The following is a 17,592-nucleotide window of genomic DNA, read 5'->3' as shown; positions in this document are numbered from 1 at the left end:
GTGGGCGAGAGAGGGAGGGCGAGCAGGGGCCTTAAAGGAGCCGCTGCGCGCATTCTGGCCATTTTCCCCCGAGAGCGGCCTCGAGACGGCAGCGGCTATCCTAAGCTGGGGGCTGCAGGGGAGAGTTCCTTCATGCCCAGCCTCAGCTCTGCAGGGAACCAAGGGTGAGGCATGCTTGGATCCAGGTGTGGCTTCTCTAGCCTCACCGGGTTTTGGTGACCAGTAGTGGAGCGTCTGAACCTCCTGTCTCGGCAGCTGCTGTATTTGTTTGACCCACTCGTGCTTCTCCCGCCTCTTGATTTTCTCTTTCTAGTTTCTGGGACATCCGACAGAAGGCTTGGCCTCAGTTTTGGCCTCGCCTTTCAAACGAGCAAGAAGGGGGCGACAGGGACGCGCGGAAGTCACCTCTTTTATCTTTTACTCTTAGCTAGTTCTAGCGTGCTGCTTCATGTCTCGTGGAGCAGCGTCCTTTTGAAAATCTGGGGCCAAATGTGCTCCTGCTTATGCCAGACGTATTACTCGGCCACATGCGCTAGAGATTCAGGTAAATGAAGCGGCTGGAGTGACTACTGTCTGGTGACACTTTGTAAGTAAGTAATCATTTTGCCAAACATTTCAGAAGCAGTCAGGCCCACTCAGTGGGTAGTAGCCCAGCTGACAATTTAAATATGAGTGATACACACCAAGATACACAATCCTGATACGGTCCTTTTAGGTACTACATCTTGGTCAAAGTTTAGAAATACCTGCATGATTTCGCATAGTTTTTGACACTAGCAGGTGGTTAGGTTATGGGGCCCCTGAGGCCACAGTCTTCTGGGAACTGTAGTTCTCTTTGACATGAACTTTCCAGAGCTTTCTGGGAATTGTAGTCTTTCTTGCACCCTAATGCAAATTTAGCGGTTTTTGGTTTTCCCAAAGATGTGAACTATGGTAAAGACAAAAATGTCAGAACACAGAAGCCTGCTTGCAGTTTCAGCGGGAACACTGGCCACTTGTAGCTCGTCCCTAGCTCTAATGCCAAACCCCGAAAGTAGAGGAACAGTTCATGTTTATCACCATAGCTGCCAATTACGTGTGTGGGTTTCTGGCTAGGTGTTGAGGCTGCAGAACTGGTGGAGATATTCGTGGCCAGAGAAGCTTACTTGTCACGTTCCTAATTCCGTTTGAGACTGGGTTCCTTTGGGCATGTGACCTCTGGGTATTGAGCACACAGCATTAGAAAGAGAGGCTGTCTAGAGTGGAAGTCATACATACGCAGTTGCCAGAGTATAGAAAAAAAAAAAAAACCAAAAAACGTTTTTTTATTTTGTGGAAAACAAAGCAGAAAAACTAAAACCCCAAAACTCCAGAAAAAAATCCTAAAAAATACGTTTTTTCTTAAAAAATACTGTATAAGTCTCTACTCCTCTCCCTTCCCCCCCCAACAGCCCTCCTGTGTCCTTTCTCCTAAGTGCCCTGCCCCCCACCCCCTCCACTATTCATCGTTCTTGCTATTGTACCCCCACTTCCCGATACCTACCCAGGATGCTCACCCGGTGTTCTCTTATCTGGCATCTTTGTTTTCCCTCAACTTTGGTGAGCCTGTACCCACAGTCCCACTTCCCCAGCATGCAAGAACTGTCTCCCCTTTCTTTTCTGGGATTCAATGATTGTTACCCCCTATCATGCCCTCTCCCAAGGATCTAGTCTAAACAGGAGCAAATAAACTGCCTCCTGTCAAATTCCCTCCCGATTTCCCACCCACACCACCCACCTCAAGAAATGTCAGAATCTTCCCCCTAGACAGCCTTAGCCAGGAAAACAAAAACAAAAACAAAAACGTTTTCCTCATTCTACAGGACCCTATCCCCTCCCTCCACATATCCATGCACCTCTACAAGAAATCTTTCTTTGGGACCCCATATTGCCTTGGTTTTGTCAAAGAACCCTGTCTCTGGCTCCATCCTTTTCTGCTCTGAAGAGGCAGGGTCTTCTCTCCAAGGAATTTTCCTCCCTCAGATGTGTGTGTGCCCCGACCCCTGATCCCCAATTCTACTGGGCCCATAAGCCTTCTTCCCACCCAACCCAGGGACCCCAGCCTCCTGGCCCTGCTAGCGGATGAGGACGTTGATCTCAGCCACACTGGCCTCTAGCACGTTCTCAGCTGTGGTCTTGCCGTGCTGCTCCTTGAGGTGCCGCCTGATGGCAGGCTTGTGGGCGAAGCGCACGTCGCAGTAGGAGCAGCGATAGGGCCGCGCTCCTGAGTGCAGATTGAGGTGGTCGTGCAGTGTGGACTTCTGCGTGAAGCACTTGCCGCAGATGCCGCACGAATGCGACTTGACGCCACGGTGCACGTTCATGTGGCGGTTGAGGTTGCTGCTGTGGTTGAACTGCTTGCCGCAGCGTGGGCACATGAAGATGAAATGCTGTGCACGCATGTGGAAGACCAGCTTCTCCACGCCCTGAAACACTTCCGGGCACTTGGTGCACTTGATGTTCTTTAAGGGGTTTCCACTTGAAAAGCCCCCGGGCAGGGGTCCCCGGCTGCCCCCTGCCCCAAGACTGCCCCCCGCCCCCCGGGCAGCCATGGCCACTGCTGCTGCTTCCACCAGGCCTGAGGTGGCCCCCACACTAGCCCGGCCTCCAGGGATCAACAGCAGGCCCTCCCCTTCTGCGTCCTCAGACAGGCTGTAGCAGGCCTTCACCACCCCTTGTGGTGGGGCTACAGTGCTGGGGGCCACGCTACTCTGGGCCAGCTCTCCAAGGTGGCCACTTACGGAGCCCCCAATACCCAGACCCCCTCCAAGGCCTCCAGGGGGTTTGAGCCGGTGTGCCACCTCTAGGGCAGATTCCACCTTCACGATGCAGATGTCAGACACATCTTCGTCCTCGTCCTCATCCTCCTCCTCAGCCTTCAGTTCCAGGTCCTCATCCAATGGGAACTCCAACTTCACCGGCCGCAGGAGCGGAGGGGGTAGAGGAGGTGGGGGCGGGGGCTTAGGAGCTGGCTTTGGGGTCCTGGCTGGAGGGAGGAGGGACTTGGTGGCACTGACACTGCTCACGAGGCTAGCCTCACTGACTCCATCCTCTTTGAGGCCTATTTTGGGTTCAATGAACTGGCTGAGGGCATTCCGGCATTTCTCCACCACGTGCTCCATTTGCAGGTAGGAGGCAGCTGTTAAGTAATTGACAATGTCCCTGACAGCGAATTCCAGAGCGCCTGTATAGCAGGAGAGGAGTAGGTCGGCCACAATGCGTGCACTGTGCATCAGCGAAACCTGCAGCTCAGAGCTGGGGTTCAGCAAGAATTGGTCCCGTAGGAACGGTGAACAAGCGGCCAGGATGACCTTGTGGCCGCGGAACTTGAGGCTGTCGGCCACAATGGTCACGTCGCAGAACCGCTCCTCTGCACGGAGCTGGTTCATGTTCCGCAGCGTAGCGGCCTCGTGGCCTGGTAGCTGGAAGCGCAGGACTTCCACCCCAGAGGCCATTGTGGCGGGAGTGGGCAACCCTAGTTGGGAAGGAAACCAGTCAGACACAAAGGTCTCTGGCACTCCAAAGCCAAGGCTCCAGGGCCCTCGCCCCCATTTCTGCCCGTCCCCCAAGCTTCGGCTCTCCCGGTCTTCACACCTCTTCCTCAGTTTCCCCAACCCCGGGGAGGCGCGGTTCCTACTCGGAGGGAGGCGTGGTTCCCGGGGGCGGGGCAGCGGCGTCCACACCCCCCCAGTCCGGCGGCCCGCGACGATGGGGAGAGCCCGCGCGCCCACGGGAGGACGGAGAATGGGCGGGGGAGGGGGAAACAGAGACCTGAGATTCTGTACTTTGAGCGGCCCCGGCTGCAGGATCTTCACACCCCCACCTCCCTTACCCCGGGCTTCATTCCGCTAGCCCTTCCTTTTTACGTTCTTTCTACCCCCCAACCCCGCCGCCGGCACGCATCGTGCCCGCCCCCCTCCCACGCTCAGAGCTCCGTGGCACGCCCCCCCAGTCCCACGACCCTGAGTGCACGCGCCTCTCACCTGGCCGGGTTCCGCGCGCTGTTTTTTTTCCCCCTAATTTCCCCACCCCCCCGGGGCCGGCAGCGCCCCCCACGCACGGGCAGGGCCTGGGCAGCGCGCCTGCGCGGGGGTGCACGGGGCGCGCGCGCGGGGCCGGCTCCGCGTGGGCGTAAGGGGGGAGGGGCGGGGGCAGCTCGTGCCGTGTGTTCCAGGCCCCGCGCTCGGCAGAGTCGCCGAGGATTCAGGGAGGAGGAAGAGGGGAGGGAATTAAAGGAGCAGGATCCCCTTTTCCGACCCCCCTTTCTTCCCCGGCACCCCCACTCGGTTAAAGGGCTGGATGGCCGTGGCTCCCCTTTGGCCAGGATTATTTGTCCGCCAGAGCGGAAATACGTTCCACACCCCCCTCTTTCTCGTTCCCCCTCCTCTGTGCCTCTGGGGCCCGCGGTCCGTCTGCGCGTGCGTGCCAAGTGCCGCGCAGAGGCCCGCTTGCTCGGGCCCGCCCCCCGCTCCCGGCGGCCCACAGCGCTCGCTCCGCGCCCCCGCGCGCTCCGCCTGCTCCGCGTGCCCCAGCGCGCGCCTGCGGGGGCTCTCCGCGGGTGGCGCTGCCACCTGCTTCTGAATGGTGTTGCTTCCGTGCAGCTGTGCAGAAGGGTCCCCAGTACAGCGGCAGCCCCTTTCAGGGCCTCAGACCAGCTTGGGGCTATCGGAGCTTTGCATCCCCGGTCCAGTTTCTGAAGCTAGTAACCCCAACAGATCTCCTGGCCTGAAAGATGATTTCACCCTCACAAAGCCAAGAAGATCCAATGCCCTCCGCTTTACCCTACTTCAGATCACAGTCACTTACAATCGCATTTGACCTTCCTTCCATTCTCGTAATTGATTCCAATTTCTTGTCAAGTGAAAACTCTACTTGGGCTGCCGATGACTTTCCCTATTTCATCTCTACTGGGTAATTAACCTAAGGACTAATTCTTCTAATTATGTGATTATTGGTATGATTCTACTATCTTTAATCTTTTTCCTGCACCTCTCCCTCCCATCTGTAGCCCACCACCCTAAACAAAACCTCCTCTCAAGTCTGCACCCCACCTTCCCTTTCTATGTAACTCTCAACCTAAGCTGCAGTCTCCACAGCTTCACCACCAGCATTTAGAAGCGCCTTGAAGGCTGGTTCTCATGCACCTCTCTTCCTTGCACCTATAATACCCACACTCACTCTCCCACTCTTCCAAGTCTGTGGGAAGATGCCAGTTTCCTGCCAACTACATTAAAAAAAAATGTCTTCCAGGATGACTGGCACATTTTTTGTACATCTTTATTCTGATGAGGCTAAAATGCTTGTTACACAATGTGTTCAATATCTGGTTTCCCAGATATTGATTATGGGAATTATGATGTGGGTTTTATTTTGCAAATAAAAGTCATGCAATAAATGACTGGCTGTTGAAGTCATTCCTTTTCAGCTATGCCAGCATCCACCCATAAAAAGTTTATTCCTGACTTTTACCCAAATTCAAGAGATGCTGTTTGGTGAGGGGGTGGGGCCGGTGTTTAGGTGGTGCATTGGCTCTGGCTCTTTGCTTTTCCCTTTTAAACTCTCTGAGTTTTATGCATCTAATCCAGTTCTTGCTATTCTAAAATGCCCCCTTTGCATAAATCTCCTCTGTAGTCAGACATGCAGATTCAAGGAAGAACATAGGCTTTTGTGTCCAATACACCTGGTCCAAAGTCATATTCCACTGCTTACTACATGAGGCAACTTACTTAATTTTCTGAATTACAGCATCTTTGTCTTGGAATTGAAGGGTTTGATTCCTCATAGAGCTAATGTAAAGTTTATGTAAGCCTAGCATACAGGAGGTGGCAGATCCGTGATAGCTCCTTTCCTCTTTGGTTACTTGGGAGGCAGATGATGACATTTGCAACAGAACGTTAACTTCTTTTCTTCTCTTTCCTATCTCTTCTTTTCTTCATTACCAAATTTCTCAAAAGAATAATTCACATTCCATTGAGAGCAGAAATATAAAAAGCTGTCAGGTTAACAATGAGACTTTGTAAAGTTTTACCTTCTGTCTTCTTGCTATTTCTGTCTGGGAATGTGGATGGGACGGTGCCTAATCTCAGCCTATAGCTTAAGACAAGTGGTCCTCTATGGCAGATGGAGTTGAGAACTGATGAAACATTCCAGGGCTCAGCCCACCCAGTTAATGCTTTACATAGAAACAAGCCAAAGTGTGCAGAGCTGTCATTTACACCTGTGCAGTCAGTGGGAAGATGATGAAGGGCCGCTTTTCTACATATGTGATGTTAGAGGTCTTGATCCTTTTTCTTCCTGTCCTTAGCTTGCAGTACCAAGCACCTTAGCCTAGTGCCAGGACCAGACAAATTCAGGATTCTCAGTGGGCTTTAGAAATAAAAGCTGGCTGGAGATGTGAGGAACATCTAAGAGACAGAAGGTCTGGGTTCTGGTCCAGATTTGAAGTCATCCAGGCCCTACACATTTCAGTATTCTCTTCAATAAGGAGAATTGGCTTTCTCAAGTCTCTCCCAGCCATTTTACTTTGAAAAGGGGTGTGTGCATTTTCGTGTATCTGTTTGGGAAAAGTGGTCAGCGGCTAGCTAGCTCATGTCTGAGGGCACCAGTCTTGGTTACTAATGAAAGAGAGTAGTGGCCTCCATAATCCAAAGCAGGAGAAAAGTTCAGACATTTCTCTGAAGCATTTAAAGTATTTTTGACTGTGGGTTTACTTTTACAATTGTGCTTAGTACAGGCTGAAATAACTGTAAGTCCCTGAGAGATCAATAAGAAAGGAAGAGAGAAGTCAGCCTGGATTTTTTATACATAGGCTGATAAAACTGTGTTGTAAGCCAGATGTGGTGGCCCACATCTGTAGTTCCAGCACTTAGGAGGCTGAAGCAGGAGGTTCTCAAGTTCAAGGCCAGCCTGGGCTCCAGGCCATCCTGGGTTACACAGTGAGACATCTCAAAAAACAAATAGCAACAACAACAGGCTGTATTATAACCCAAACTCCAATTTCTTTCTTTTTTTTTTTTTTTTTGGCAGTACTGGGGCTTGAACTCAGGGCCTATACCTTGAGCCACTCCACCAGCCCTTTTTTTGTGGTGATATTTTTTCCAGATAGGGGTCTCAAGAACTAATTTCTCATGCTGGCTTTGAACTATGATCCTTCTGATCTCTGCCTCCTGAGTAGCTAGGATTACAGGCATGAGCTACCAGTAGCTGGCCTTTTAAATAATTTTTAACAGTTTTTATTTTTCTATTTTCCTAATGCATATAAAGTATTTCAAACCTACTCACCCCCCACCACCTTCTACTTTTGTTTTCCCTCCTCCCACTGGTTCCCTTCAACAGTCATTTTTCTTTTTAGGTCTAGATTTTGCATATGAGAGAGAACATGCTGTATTTGCCTTTCTCAGTCTGGCTTATTTTGCTTAACATCATGATACTGTTTTCCTGCAAACAGTATAATTTCATTCTTTATGATTGAATAATACTCCATTGTGTATATATACCACATTTTCTTTCTTTCTTTTTTTCCCTTTATTGTTGTAATGGGTCGGGGTACATAGTGGCATATACACAGGTTCTTATAATATATCAAATATATCATACATGAATTCACCTCCTCAACCATTCTCCTTCAACCCCTGCTCTCTCAATTCCTGGAGTAGTTTCAACAGGTATCATTTTTGCATTTACTTACATGTGTACCCATTTTATTGCACAGTATCACCCTCCTCCCCCCTTTCTCCAACACCTTTCCCCTCCCACTGGTGCCAGCCCTCCCCCCATACCACATTTGCTTTATCCATTCAATGGTTGATGGGCACCTAGGCTGAAGCTTGGTTTCTTTTCAATGGTGCTAATTAATCTCTGTAATGACCACACCCTCCTTGTCCACAGCTTTCAATTCCTTTTCTGGCCAGAGTGTGTTTTTCAAATTCTTCTGCTCTGCTTTTTGCTCCCAGTTCTCCCTGTAAGCCTGGTTAAAAGCAGCCAGCAGTCACCATACCACAGCCTGAATGCTATACTGTTTTGAAATTTCCTCTGCCAGAAGAATCAGTCCATCATCTTCAAATTTAGCTTCCCACAGGTTTCAGGATATGGACAAAATGTAGGCAAATTCTTTGCCAGAATATAACAGAAATGGCCTCGAGTCCAATTCCTCGCAGAGTCCTTATTCCCATGGAAACCTCAAGAGCACAGTCTTTTCTGTCCTCATTTATATCACTGTTCTGGTTTGAGCTTTAACCAGAATCACCCATTAAGTATTGCTCGCAGCATTTTAGGACTTTAGTCTGCTTCTCCAACATTTCCAAATTCCTCCTGCAAACTGGTTCCAAAGGCTTAAGAACTGACTGGAGGTGTGACTCAAGCAGTAGAATGTCTGCTTTGAAAGAGCTGAAGCACTGAGTTCAAACCCTAGCCCTACCACCACTGCCACCACCACAACCACTACCACCACCTACAACAAAGGATTTAAGAAAGAACCATATGGCTAGGTTTAGTCACAGAAGGACTCTTCTTCTTCTTTATGGGGTACTGGGGCCTCTTGCTTGCATGCTAGGCAAGTGCTCTATTACTTGAGTTATACCATCAGCCCCTTTTATTTTATTTTATCTTATTTTATTTTTGTGATACTGGGGTTTGAGTTCAGGGCCTCATGCTTGCTAGACAGGCACTCTACCACTTGAGCCATGCTCTAGCCCTTTATTTTGTTTTGAGATCAGGGCTCACTAACTTTCCTCAGTCTTGCCTCAAATACAATCCTGCCTCTTCCTCCTGAGTAGCTGTAATTACAGGCATGTACCAACATGCCTGGCTGATCCTACTTCTCTGGTACCAGTTTTCTGTGTTACTTTTCCCCTCTCTGTGACCAAATACCTAACAAAAACAAACTTAAAGGAGGAAAGGACTTATTTGTGTTTATGGTTTTAGAGATTTCAGTCCATCATGGCAGGCAAGGCATGGCAGAACAAAGAAGTTCACGTCATGGCAACCAGGAAGCAGAGAGAGGGAGACACAAACTTCTTTTAATATGAGCAAAATAGTTTGAAGATTAAGTGCTTCTCAAACTTGCTGTGTATATGAATTACCTGCAGATTTGTTCAAATGCAGGATCTGAGTCAGTAGGTCTGGGTGGGAGCTGAGGTTCTGCATTTCCACAAGACCTGTGGACCACACTTTGAGTAGCAAGCATCACTACACTTCTAAGAGTGGAACAGCTGGGTGGTAAGGTCTGCACGTGCCACTTCCCTGGCTCCCTATTTTCTCTAGCAACTGTACAAATTTGCCATCCCACCAGCAGTGACACTGTTGCTGCTTGGGAAAAGGCTTCTTGGTGTTTAAATCTCCCCAGTCCTCCTGTCACTTGTGCTTTCTGCAGCCTGTGACACATTTGACCACACTTATTTGATCCACTGCTTTCTTCCGGAATCCATGACACCTGTATCTTTAGGTTCTCTTCCTTCTGTTATAGACCAGCTGGCTGAGGTCCTTCTACTCTACCCAGATAGAAATCTTGGATAGGTGAGAAACTCCTCTAGTTATTCTGGGCCATTAGCGGGTGTTTGTAGTCAGGCCTTTGACAACTAGGTCAGCTGTGTGCAGTTCTTCCCAGCCTCTGGATTTGGGCTGGAGGCACTTGATAGCTAGGATGGAGGCAATGGACTCAGTGCTCAGGCAGAGGCCAGAAGTAGTACAGCTTTTTTGTGCGCTGGGCAGGAAACTGGAGCAAGAGGGGGTGTCTCTGCCTGCTTGCCCCTGTCAGTTTCACTTTTATATTATTGCTGAGGGCTAATGTCAGTTTTGCTCTCCCTGCCACTGGCTGGCTGCTGCTTGGCAGGGCTGCTCCTGTCAGTTTCACCCAGGGAGACTTCAGCCACTCTGCCACGGTTACCAGGACTGCTCTGCTGCCACTTTTGCTGCTATAGCCCTAGTCACCTTGCCACTGTGTTCTTTTTTTTTTTTTTTATTGTTGTTGTTGTTATACTGGGGTTTGAACTCAGGGCCTCATGCTTGCTAAGCAGGTGTTCTACCACTTGAGTCACCCTGCCAGCCCTGTTTTGTGTTGGATACTTTCAAGATAGGGTCTTGACAACTATTTGTGGGGGCTGACTTTGAACCTCGGTCAGACTGATCTCTGACTCCTGAGTAGCTAGGATTATAGGTGTGAAACACCGGCCCAGCAATTCTCTTCTAACCAGCTCAGCTGCTCTATTAACCAAAAGTAAAGTCTTTATTGAGATCTAATATTGCAACACCAGGGGGCAGCACAAGAAGGTGTATCCCATCTGCTCATAAAGTGAGTTGAGCAGCCTGCTTATATAGCCACAGGGAATTGTGAAAAGGGTATCTGTATCAATCATGGCAGTTCCCTTATGCAAATGAAGGATTGTGTTTGCACCAATCACAGCACAGTCCCTATCACCAATCACAAGTCTTCTGCTAGGCCACCAGGGGAGCCTGAGTGGAAGTGGCTTCTTTCCTGGCAAAAGACTGGTGCAAGCTGTTTGCCAGGGCACAGTGCCCTCTGGAACTGAGGTTCTGCTTTGGGTATTGGCATGAGGGTAGTCCTGATGGTCCTTTGCTCAAGACAGCAGGTCTAGCAGCTGTCAAGTAGGGAGTTAAGTCTCCCCAGCCCCCAACATCTCAGCACATTTAAAGGGAAAATAAACTTTCCGAAGAGTGCTTAAAACAAAGGTTTATCAGTAATGGTGATTTAACAGTATTTAATAGTGCTCTAATGCTTAACCTTTGTTCTAGTGCCCCAGGGAGAGGTGGGTCCCTTCCTTCTCTTTTACTTCTAGAGCTCCAGTCTCTTCTGTAACCCTTCACTCATTTCCTTTGTCCACCTTCTGACTTTGGTGTCTTTGACATTCTTGGCCTTTATCTCATTCTCCCTGGGTGATACCAGAGGTTGGACTCTCATGGTTAATTTTGTGTCAACTTGGTTGCCTATGTGCCCAGTTGTTTGGCTAAACACAGGTCCAGATGTTTTTATGATGGTGTTTTATAGATGTGATTAGTATCTATATTCAGATAACTTTTCTTTATCTTTTCCTGTGATGGTAGAGATCGAATCCAGGGCCTTATGAGGCTAGACAAATGCTCTACCACTGAGCTATACCTTCAGACTTGAGTTTCCACCCTGCTATTCTGCTCTTTGGATTTTGGGCTTGCCAGTCACCCATAATTGCATGAGACAACTACTTAAAATCAATCTTTTTATCTATCTATCTATCTACCTACCTACCTATCTCTCTCTCTTATTGGCTTTACTTCTCTGGACAATCCTGCTAGGTGTAGACTCTCATGTTTCCTTATCCAAACAGACCTACCTCCTGTTTCCAGTCTGGAATCCATATCTCCTTAGGTGTTATTTATTTATTTTTTAAATTGTGGGAGTGAGGCTTTAACTCAGGGCTTCATACTTGAAAAGAAATTTTTCCTACCAATCCATTTTGTTCTGGTTAGTTTGGAGATGGGGGTCTCGTGAACTATTTGCGTGGGCTGGCTTTGAACCACAATCCTCCTGGTCTCAGCCTCCCAAGTAGCTAGGATTACAGGCATGAGCCACCAGCACCCAAGTTTCCTTCAGGTGTTCTGATACTTAAAACACAATATGCTCTGAACAGAATCTATTCTCTTTCTCCTCAAATTTGTTTCTCCTTCTTTAGTCACAGGTAGTGGTGCCACTATCAATCCTATTACCCAAACCAAAAACAGAATTCAATATAGACTCCTCTTCCCCTTCATCCCATTTATATACTTGACCATCAATCTGTTCCCATCAGTCTGATGAGTCCTTACTGTATACTAACCATGATCTATAGCTAAGGGTAAGACACATTTCTTACCCTCCAGAAGAATCTAATCAGTGAACAAGCAGTCACAGGACAACGTGCTAAGTGTGACATAGATACACCCTGGGTGTTATGAGCACCGGGGAGGTGGGGGGTGTTCAGAGTGGTCTCATGGTGGACACCTGTACGTGGGTCCTGGCTCTCCTCCTCTACTTCTGCACTTGCCTTTGATCCCTGGTGCCAGGACTTAAAAATATCTCCTCACTGGTTTTCCAGCCCCTCCGTCCTGATCCTAGCATTTCTGAAATGCTGATCAAATCAAATTGCTTCCTTATCTAAAATACCACACATTGAATTGCCTTAAAAGCTATAAACCTTGACTCCTTAGTAGGGCATACTCTCCTCCAAGGTCTAGTTCAGTGTGGTCTCCTCTTCCCTCCATCCCCAAACATCCTAACCTGCTTGCAGTTCCCGTAATGTACCTGGGGCTCCAGAGCCTCTGCCTCTTCTCACAGGTCAACTTGGCCTGGGTGGCTCTCCCTCCTTTTTGTCATCTGGCGGAACACTTGCCTTTTAAGGGTTATTCTCAAGATTCCTCTAAGAAGCCTTTTTGGAACTCTAGAAAGATCTAATAACCCCTTCTTTGTATCCCTGTGGACTTTATGTGCACTCCTATCTCTCCTTGGATCAGTCAGAATGGCGAAGTAATGCTGCAGTAACAAAAGTAATTGTAACCTTAACACAATTTTATTTTTCTAGACAGATGCTCTACAGCTTGAGCCATGCCTCCAAACAATTTTATTTCTCTAATGTTACCTGTTGGGTCAGTTGGAGTGGTATTGGATCACTCAGGGACCCAGGTTAAAGAAGTTTCCATTAAAAGAACAAAAGGACAGAGGAGAGAGAGAGAGAGAGAGAGAGAGAGAGAGAGAGAGAGAGAGAGAGAGAGAGAGGAGAGAGAGAGAGAGAGAAAGGAAGAAAAGGAAGCTCCATTAAAAGAGAGTATGAGGGCTGGGGTGTTGCTCAGTGGTAGAGCATTTGTGTAACATGCAGGAGGCCCTGGGTTCCACACTCAACATGGCAGGAGGTGGTTGGGCCTCTTGTATTACATTGGCAATTAAGCACGTTTGCCTGGAAGTAACATATGTGACTTCTGCTCACATTTCATTGTCTAAAGCAAGCCACTTGACTGTGCCTAACATCAAGAGGGCTGAGAAATTTGATCCCATCATGTGCCTGGAAATCAGAAAATAGGAAAGTTGGTAGAGACTATGTGACTTCCACACTTGGTGTAGTGATGACTGGCTTATTGGCTTTGCCCCTAGACACTGGGAGAAAGTAGGCAGTCACAGGGTCACTATCCTTGAACAGTTTGTTCTCCTGAAATGTGGAGAGACCAGTCAGTTGACCATAGATAGGTGCTCGTGGAAGAAGAGCCATGGGTTATGGGGAGAGGAGGATGGAAAAGGACTACCTTAATTGGGGTGCTCCTGAAAGCAGAGCCTGAAACAGGGTAGTTAATTTAGGTGGTTCCAGAAAGCAGAAGTGAGACTGTGAAGGAGGGAAAGCCAATTTGAAAGAGTGCTGGCATTGTGTATAATGGGATCTCCTGAGGAGAGAAGAAAATGGCTCCAGAAATTGTCTACCTCTAGAACAGAAGGAGGGGTGTGTACCCACCTAGTTCCTTTCTGTAACTGATTGCAGGCTGACCAGTGTGTTAGCCCACCTGCCTTGTTCCTTCGTGCTCACCGACTGGGTGCTGACAGTCCAAAGAACACCTAACCTGGGTTGGATAGTTTAGCACAAGTTCTTTTTTTTTTTTTTAGCTTAGAACAAGTTGAGTTTAAGCTTCCAGGAAACTGTCCACCTCAGCTTCAGCTGAAGTCAGAGATAGCTGAGGCAGTGCCTCTGAAGAGGCTGCCCCTGTGGGCCTCACACTTAACTGAATTACTGCTTTTATCTTCAAAAAAAAAAAGGAGGTGTGTGGCTCAAGCATGCTTTGCAAGTATGAAGCCCTGAGTTCAAATCCCAGTCCTACCAAAAAATGAAACAAAACAAACAAAACCCAAAAGGAATTACTGCTATCGGTGCTAATTTAGTACATTTAGAACAGCAACCAGTGAGGTAGGTTTTGTAGTAGATTATAGAAACATAGCAGCATGTTATATGGGGAAGGATAACAGATGGCCCTGATGGTGGCTTTCCCTTTATGTGGTCTTTTTTTGTGTGTGTGACTGGCGTTTGAAATCAGGGCTTCACATTTGCAGACCAGGCACTCTACTGCTTGAGCCACACCTCCAGTTCATTTTGCTCTGGTTATTTTGGAGATGGGGGGTCTCACAAACTATTTGCTTTGAACTGGGATTCTCCTGATCTCAACCTTCCAAGTAGCTAGGATTACAGATGTGAGCCTCCATTGCCTGGCTAATATGGTCATTTTTTAAAAGATTAGGTCCTTTGAACTCAGAAATGAGCTTTTTAAAATGCAGATATGATTAGGCTCTGAGGAACTGACTCATGCTAATAAAACTCATGAAAGACTAATGTGTAATTGGCTCATTTATCAACTTTAGTGGGAGATGTAACTTGCAAGATGACTCAGTACTTACATTTCCTGAGATTTATTCTTTATTTATTACTTTTGATAGGGTCTATTATGTGCCAGTCTTGATATCTTTTCTAGTCTTTTTACTTGTTTGTTTAATCTTAGTTACTTAACAGTCAGAAGAGGTTAAAATATCTTATTTTTAAAAGTGTTTTACAGGCTGGGGTCATGGCTCAAGTGGCAGAGCACCTTCCTAGCAAGCATGAAACTTTGAATTCTAACCCCAGGACAGTCAAAAAAAAATTTTTACTAATGAAGCTTTCAAACATACACAAAAATAGTGGGAATAGCCAGATGCAGTGGTGTACACCTATAGATCCAGCGATTCAGAGGCTGAGACAGGAGGATCCTTTGAGCACAGAAGTTCGAGGCCAACATAATGAGGCCCTGTCTCAAAAAAAAAAAAAAGGAGAGAGGATAGTATTCAGAACACCCTGTAGCCATTTTCAATAATTTTGAATAGTTCTCCAGCCTTGTGTCACCTGACCCCTCCACTCCCACTAGAGTATTATTATAAAACAAATTCCAGATATCATATCAGTTCATCTGCAAGTACTGATGTTATTGACTTAAAATCAAAAGAAGTTGAGCTGGTGGAGTGGCTCATGTGGTAGAGGGCTTGCCTAGCAAGCACAAGGCCCTGAGTTTAAAACACTAGTACTGCCAAAACAAAACAAAACAAACAAAAAGCCCCTCCCCAAACAGTTTGAAATCATATCACCCAATACCTTGATCAATTCTAAAAAAAATTAACCACAATCTATAATATCTGTAATGTAGTTTAAGTTCAAATTTTCCTGATCGTCTCAGAAATGTCTTTTTACAAATGGTTTGTTAGGATCACATGTTGCATTTGTCAATATGATTCTAATGTGGTTCGACCTATTACAATTCCACTTATTCATAGCAATTATTTGTAGATGATGCCAGATCTTTTGTTTTACCTTAAAAGTGAAAAATTTGGATGTGATGGCACATGCTTGAAATTTCCAGCTCTTAAGAGGCTGAGGCAGAGTGGTCATGAGACCCTGTATCAATTGAAAAAATAAATAAATAAAGGAGCTGGGTGCTGGTGGCTCATGCCTCTAATCCTGGTTTCTTGGGAGGCTGAGATCAGGAGGATCGTGGTTCAAAGCTAGGCTGGGCAAATAGTTCAGTGAGACCCTATTTCGAAAAAACTTATCACAAAAAAAGGCTGATGGAGAGTGGATCAAGTTGCAGACTCTGAGTTCAACCCCAGTACTGCAAAAAAAAAAAAATAGATTTGTTACATTTTATTTCAAAATGTGATGGTTGGGCCGGGAGCTGGTGGTTCACACCTATAATCTTAGCTACTCAGAAGCAGAGATAAGGAGGATCACGGTTCGAAGCTAGCCCAGGCAAATGGTTCCTCGAGACCCTATCTTGAAAAATCCTTCACAAAAAAGGGCTGGTGGAGTGGCTCAAGGCATAGGCCCTGAGTTCAAATCCCAGTACCGCAAAAAAAAATGTGATGGTTGTGGGCTGGGGGTGTGGCTCAAGTGGTAGAGCACCCTCCTAGCAAGTATGAGGCCCTGAGTTCAAACTCCAGTACCACCAAATGAAACAATAACAAAAAAAATGATGGCTGTATTACAGATGTGTTTTCAAATAGGAGTTCTTATAGAAACACATGGTTGTGCATATGTACAGGTGAAATGTAGCGTGATGGCTTGGATTTATTTAAACAGAAGCCACTTCGTGCTTTGACGACTGTTGAAGCCAGGAGATGAGTACTCGGACGTTCCTTATCCTATTCTCTCTGCTTTTGAATATGTTTGAAATTTTACAAAATAGAGCTTAATCTGCATGAAGACTGCATCAAGGTCTTGGTCATAGTCCAGCGGGATGGTTCTGTGGCATATGGAATATTTTGTCTTTGAAGGTCTTTATAGGATTTCTGCTGGAGACACAGATTGAGGATACAAAGAAGGTGCTGACTCCCCCAGAAACTTCCTTGGAGAGGCTTCCTGCCCCACTCCAGAGCTCTCTCTCTGAGTCCCTTATATCTCCCTCCATCTGTTTGAATAGGCAACATAAGCATCAGGGGGTATCATAAGCAGGGGTGGGGGTGTAGCTCAGGGGTACAGTGGGTGCTTAGTGTGCTTGAGGTCACAATACCAACAATAAGCAAATAAATAAATAAGTATAAGCAGTTCTTCTCAGAGACAACTTTCCTACCCAGTTTTTATTTTTTCCAGAAAAATTTGCATATATAAAGAGCATATATAGGGCTGGGTGCATATATAGGCAATTACTCTACCACTGAGCACTTGCCTAGCATCTGCCAGGCCCTGGGTTCCACCCCTAGCACCACAGAAACCAACAGCAAGAGCAACAACAAAAACCAACCAAACCAAACCAAAAGAGCATATATGGCTACCATTGTCTCTTTTTTTTATCCCCTCCCTTTTATTTTTTTGCACAAGTGGTGGCATCTCGTACGCACAGTCTGTTCAGTCAAAAAGTATACATTTCATTTATCTTGAGACACTCTGTACATACAGAGAAACCTTGAGCTTTCAGAGGCTGTATAGTATTCCAGTGTCCACAGGCTACAAGATACTGTCTTAGTGGACGCAGTTTCCTTCCAAACTTGGTACATCACTCTTGTACACCTATAAGGTAGCATGTCCTCTCCTCTTTTTTCTTTTTTTTTTTTTTTGCGGTACTGGGGTTTGAACTCAAGGCCTACACCTTGAGCCACTCCACTAGCCCTTTCTTGTGATAGAGTCTTGAACTGTTTGCCCGGCCTGGCTTCAAACTAGAGCCTCCTGATCTCTGCCACCTGAGTAGCTAGATTACAGGTGTGCTCCTTCCCTCCGTCCCTTTCTTTCTTCCTTTCCTCCCTCCTTCCTTCCTTTACTGTGTCTTGTCATGTAGCCCAGGCTGGCCTTGAGCTCATGACCTTCTGCCTTAGCCTCCCAAGTGCTGGAATTACATGTATGCCACCCTTCCTGGCTGATCCTCTCCTTTTGATGATCCTAATTTGATTCTCAGAGATAACCTTAGGGGGAGTGTGTTTTGCTGTTTGCTCTGTGTTTGACTGATGATGAAATAGGTGGGTGAGGTTACAAAACAGCTAATCAATGTGCCAAAGTGAACCTGAGATTCCAGGTTGTCTTAAGTCAAATGCCTGAACTCCTTCTAGCACACTGGAAT

General features: G+C 47.0%; 1 protein-coding gene across 1 annotated transcript; it reads right to left on the bottom strand.

The window, feature by feature from the left end:
• Positions 1 to 95: 95 nt before the first annotated feature.
• On the bottom strand, positions 96 to 4,398 carry Zbtb12 (zinc finger and BTB domain containing 12). Its single transcript, XM_020168516.2, has 2 exons — positions 4,002 to 4,398; positions 96 to 3,493 (listed from the first exon to the last, which is right to left on the bottom strand). The coding sequence occupies exon 2, from the start codon at positions 3,471 to 3,473 to the stop codon at positions 2,094 to 2,096; it is 1,380 nt and encodes a 459-aa protein (XP_020024105.2). The 5' UTR covers positions 3,474 to 3,493; positions 4,002 to 4,398; the 3' UTR covers positions 96 to 2,093.
• Positions 4,399 to 17,592: the final 13,194 nt, after the last annotated feature.

Source organism: Castor canadensis, chromosome 8 (assembly GCF_047511655.1).
Source record: "Castor canadensis chromosome 8, mCasCan1.hap1v2, whole genome shotgun sequence".
NCBI lineage: Eukaryota > Metazoa > Chordata > Mammalia > Rodentia > Castoridae > Castor > Castor canadensis.
This window is presented reverse-complemented; position numbering and strand designations above follow the sequence as displayed.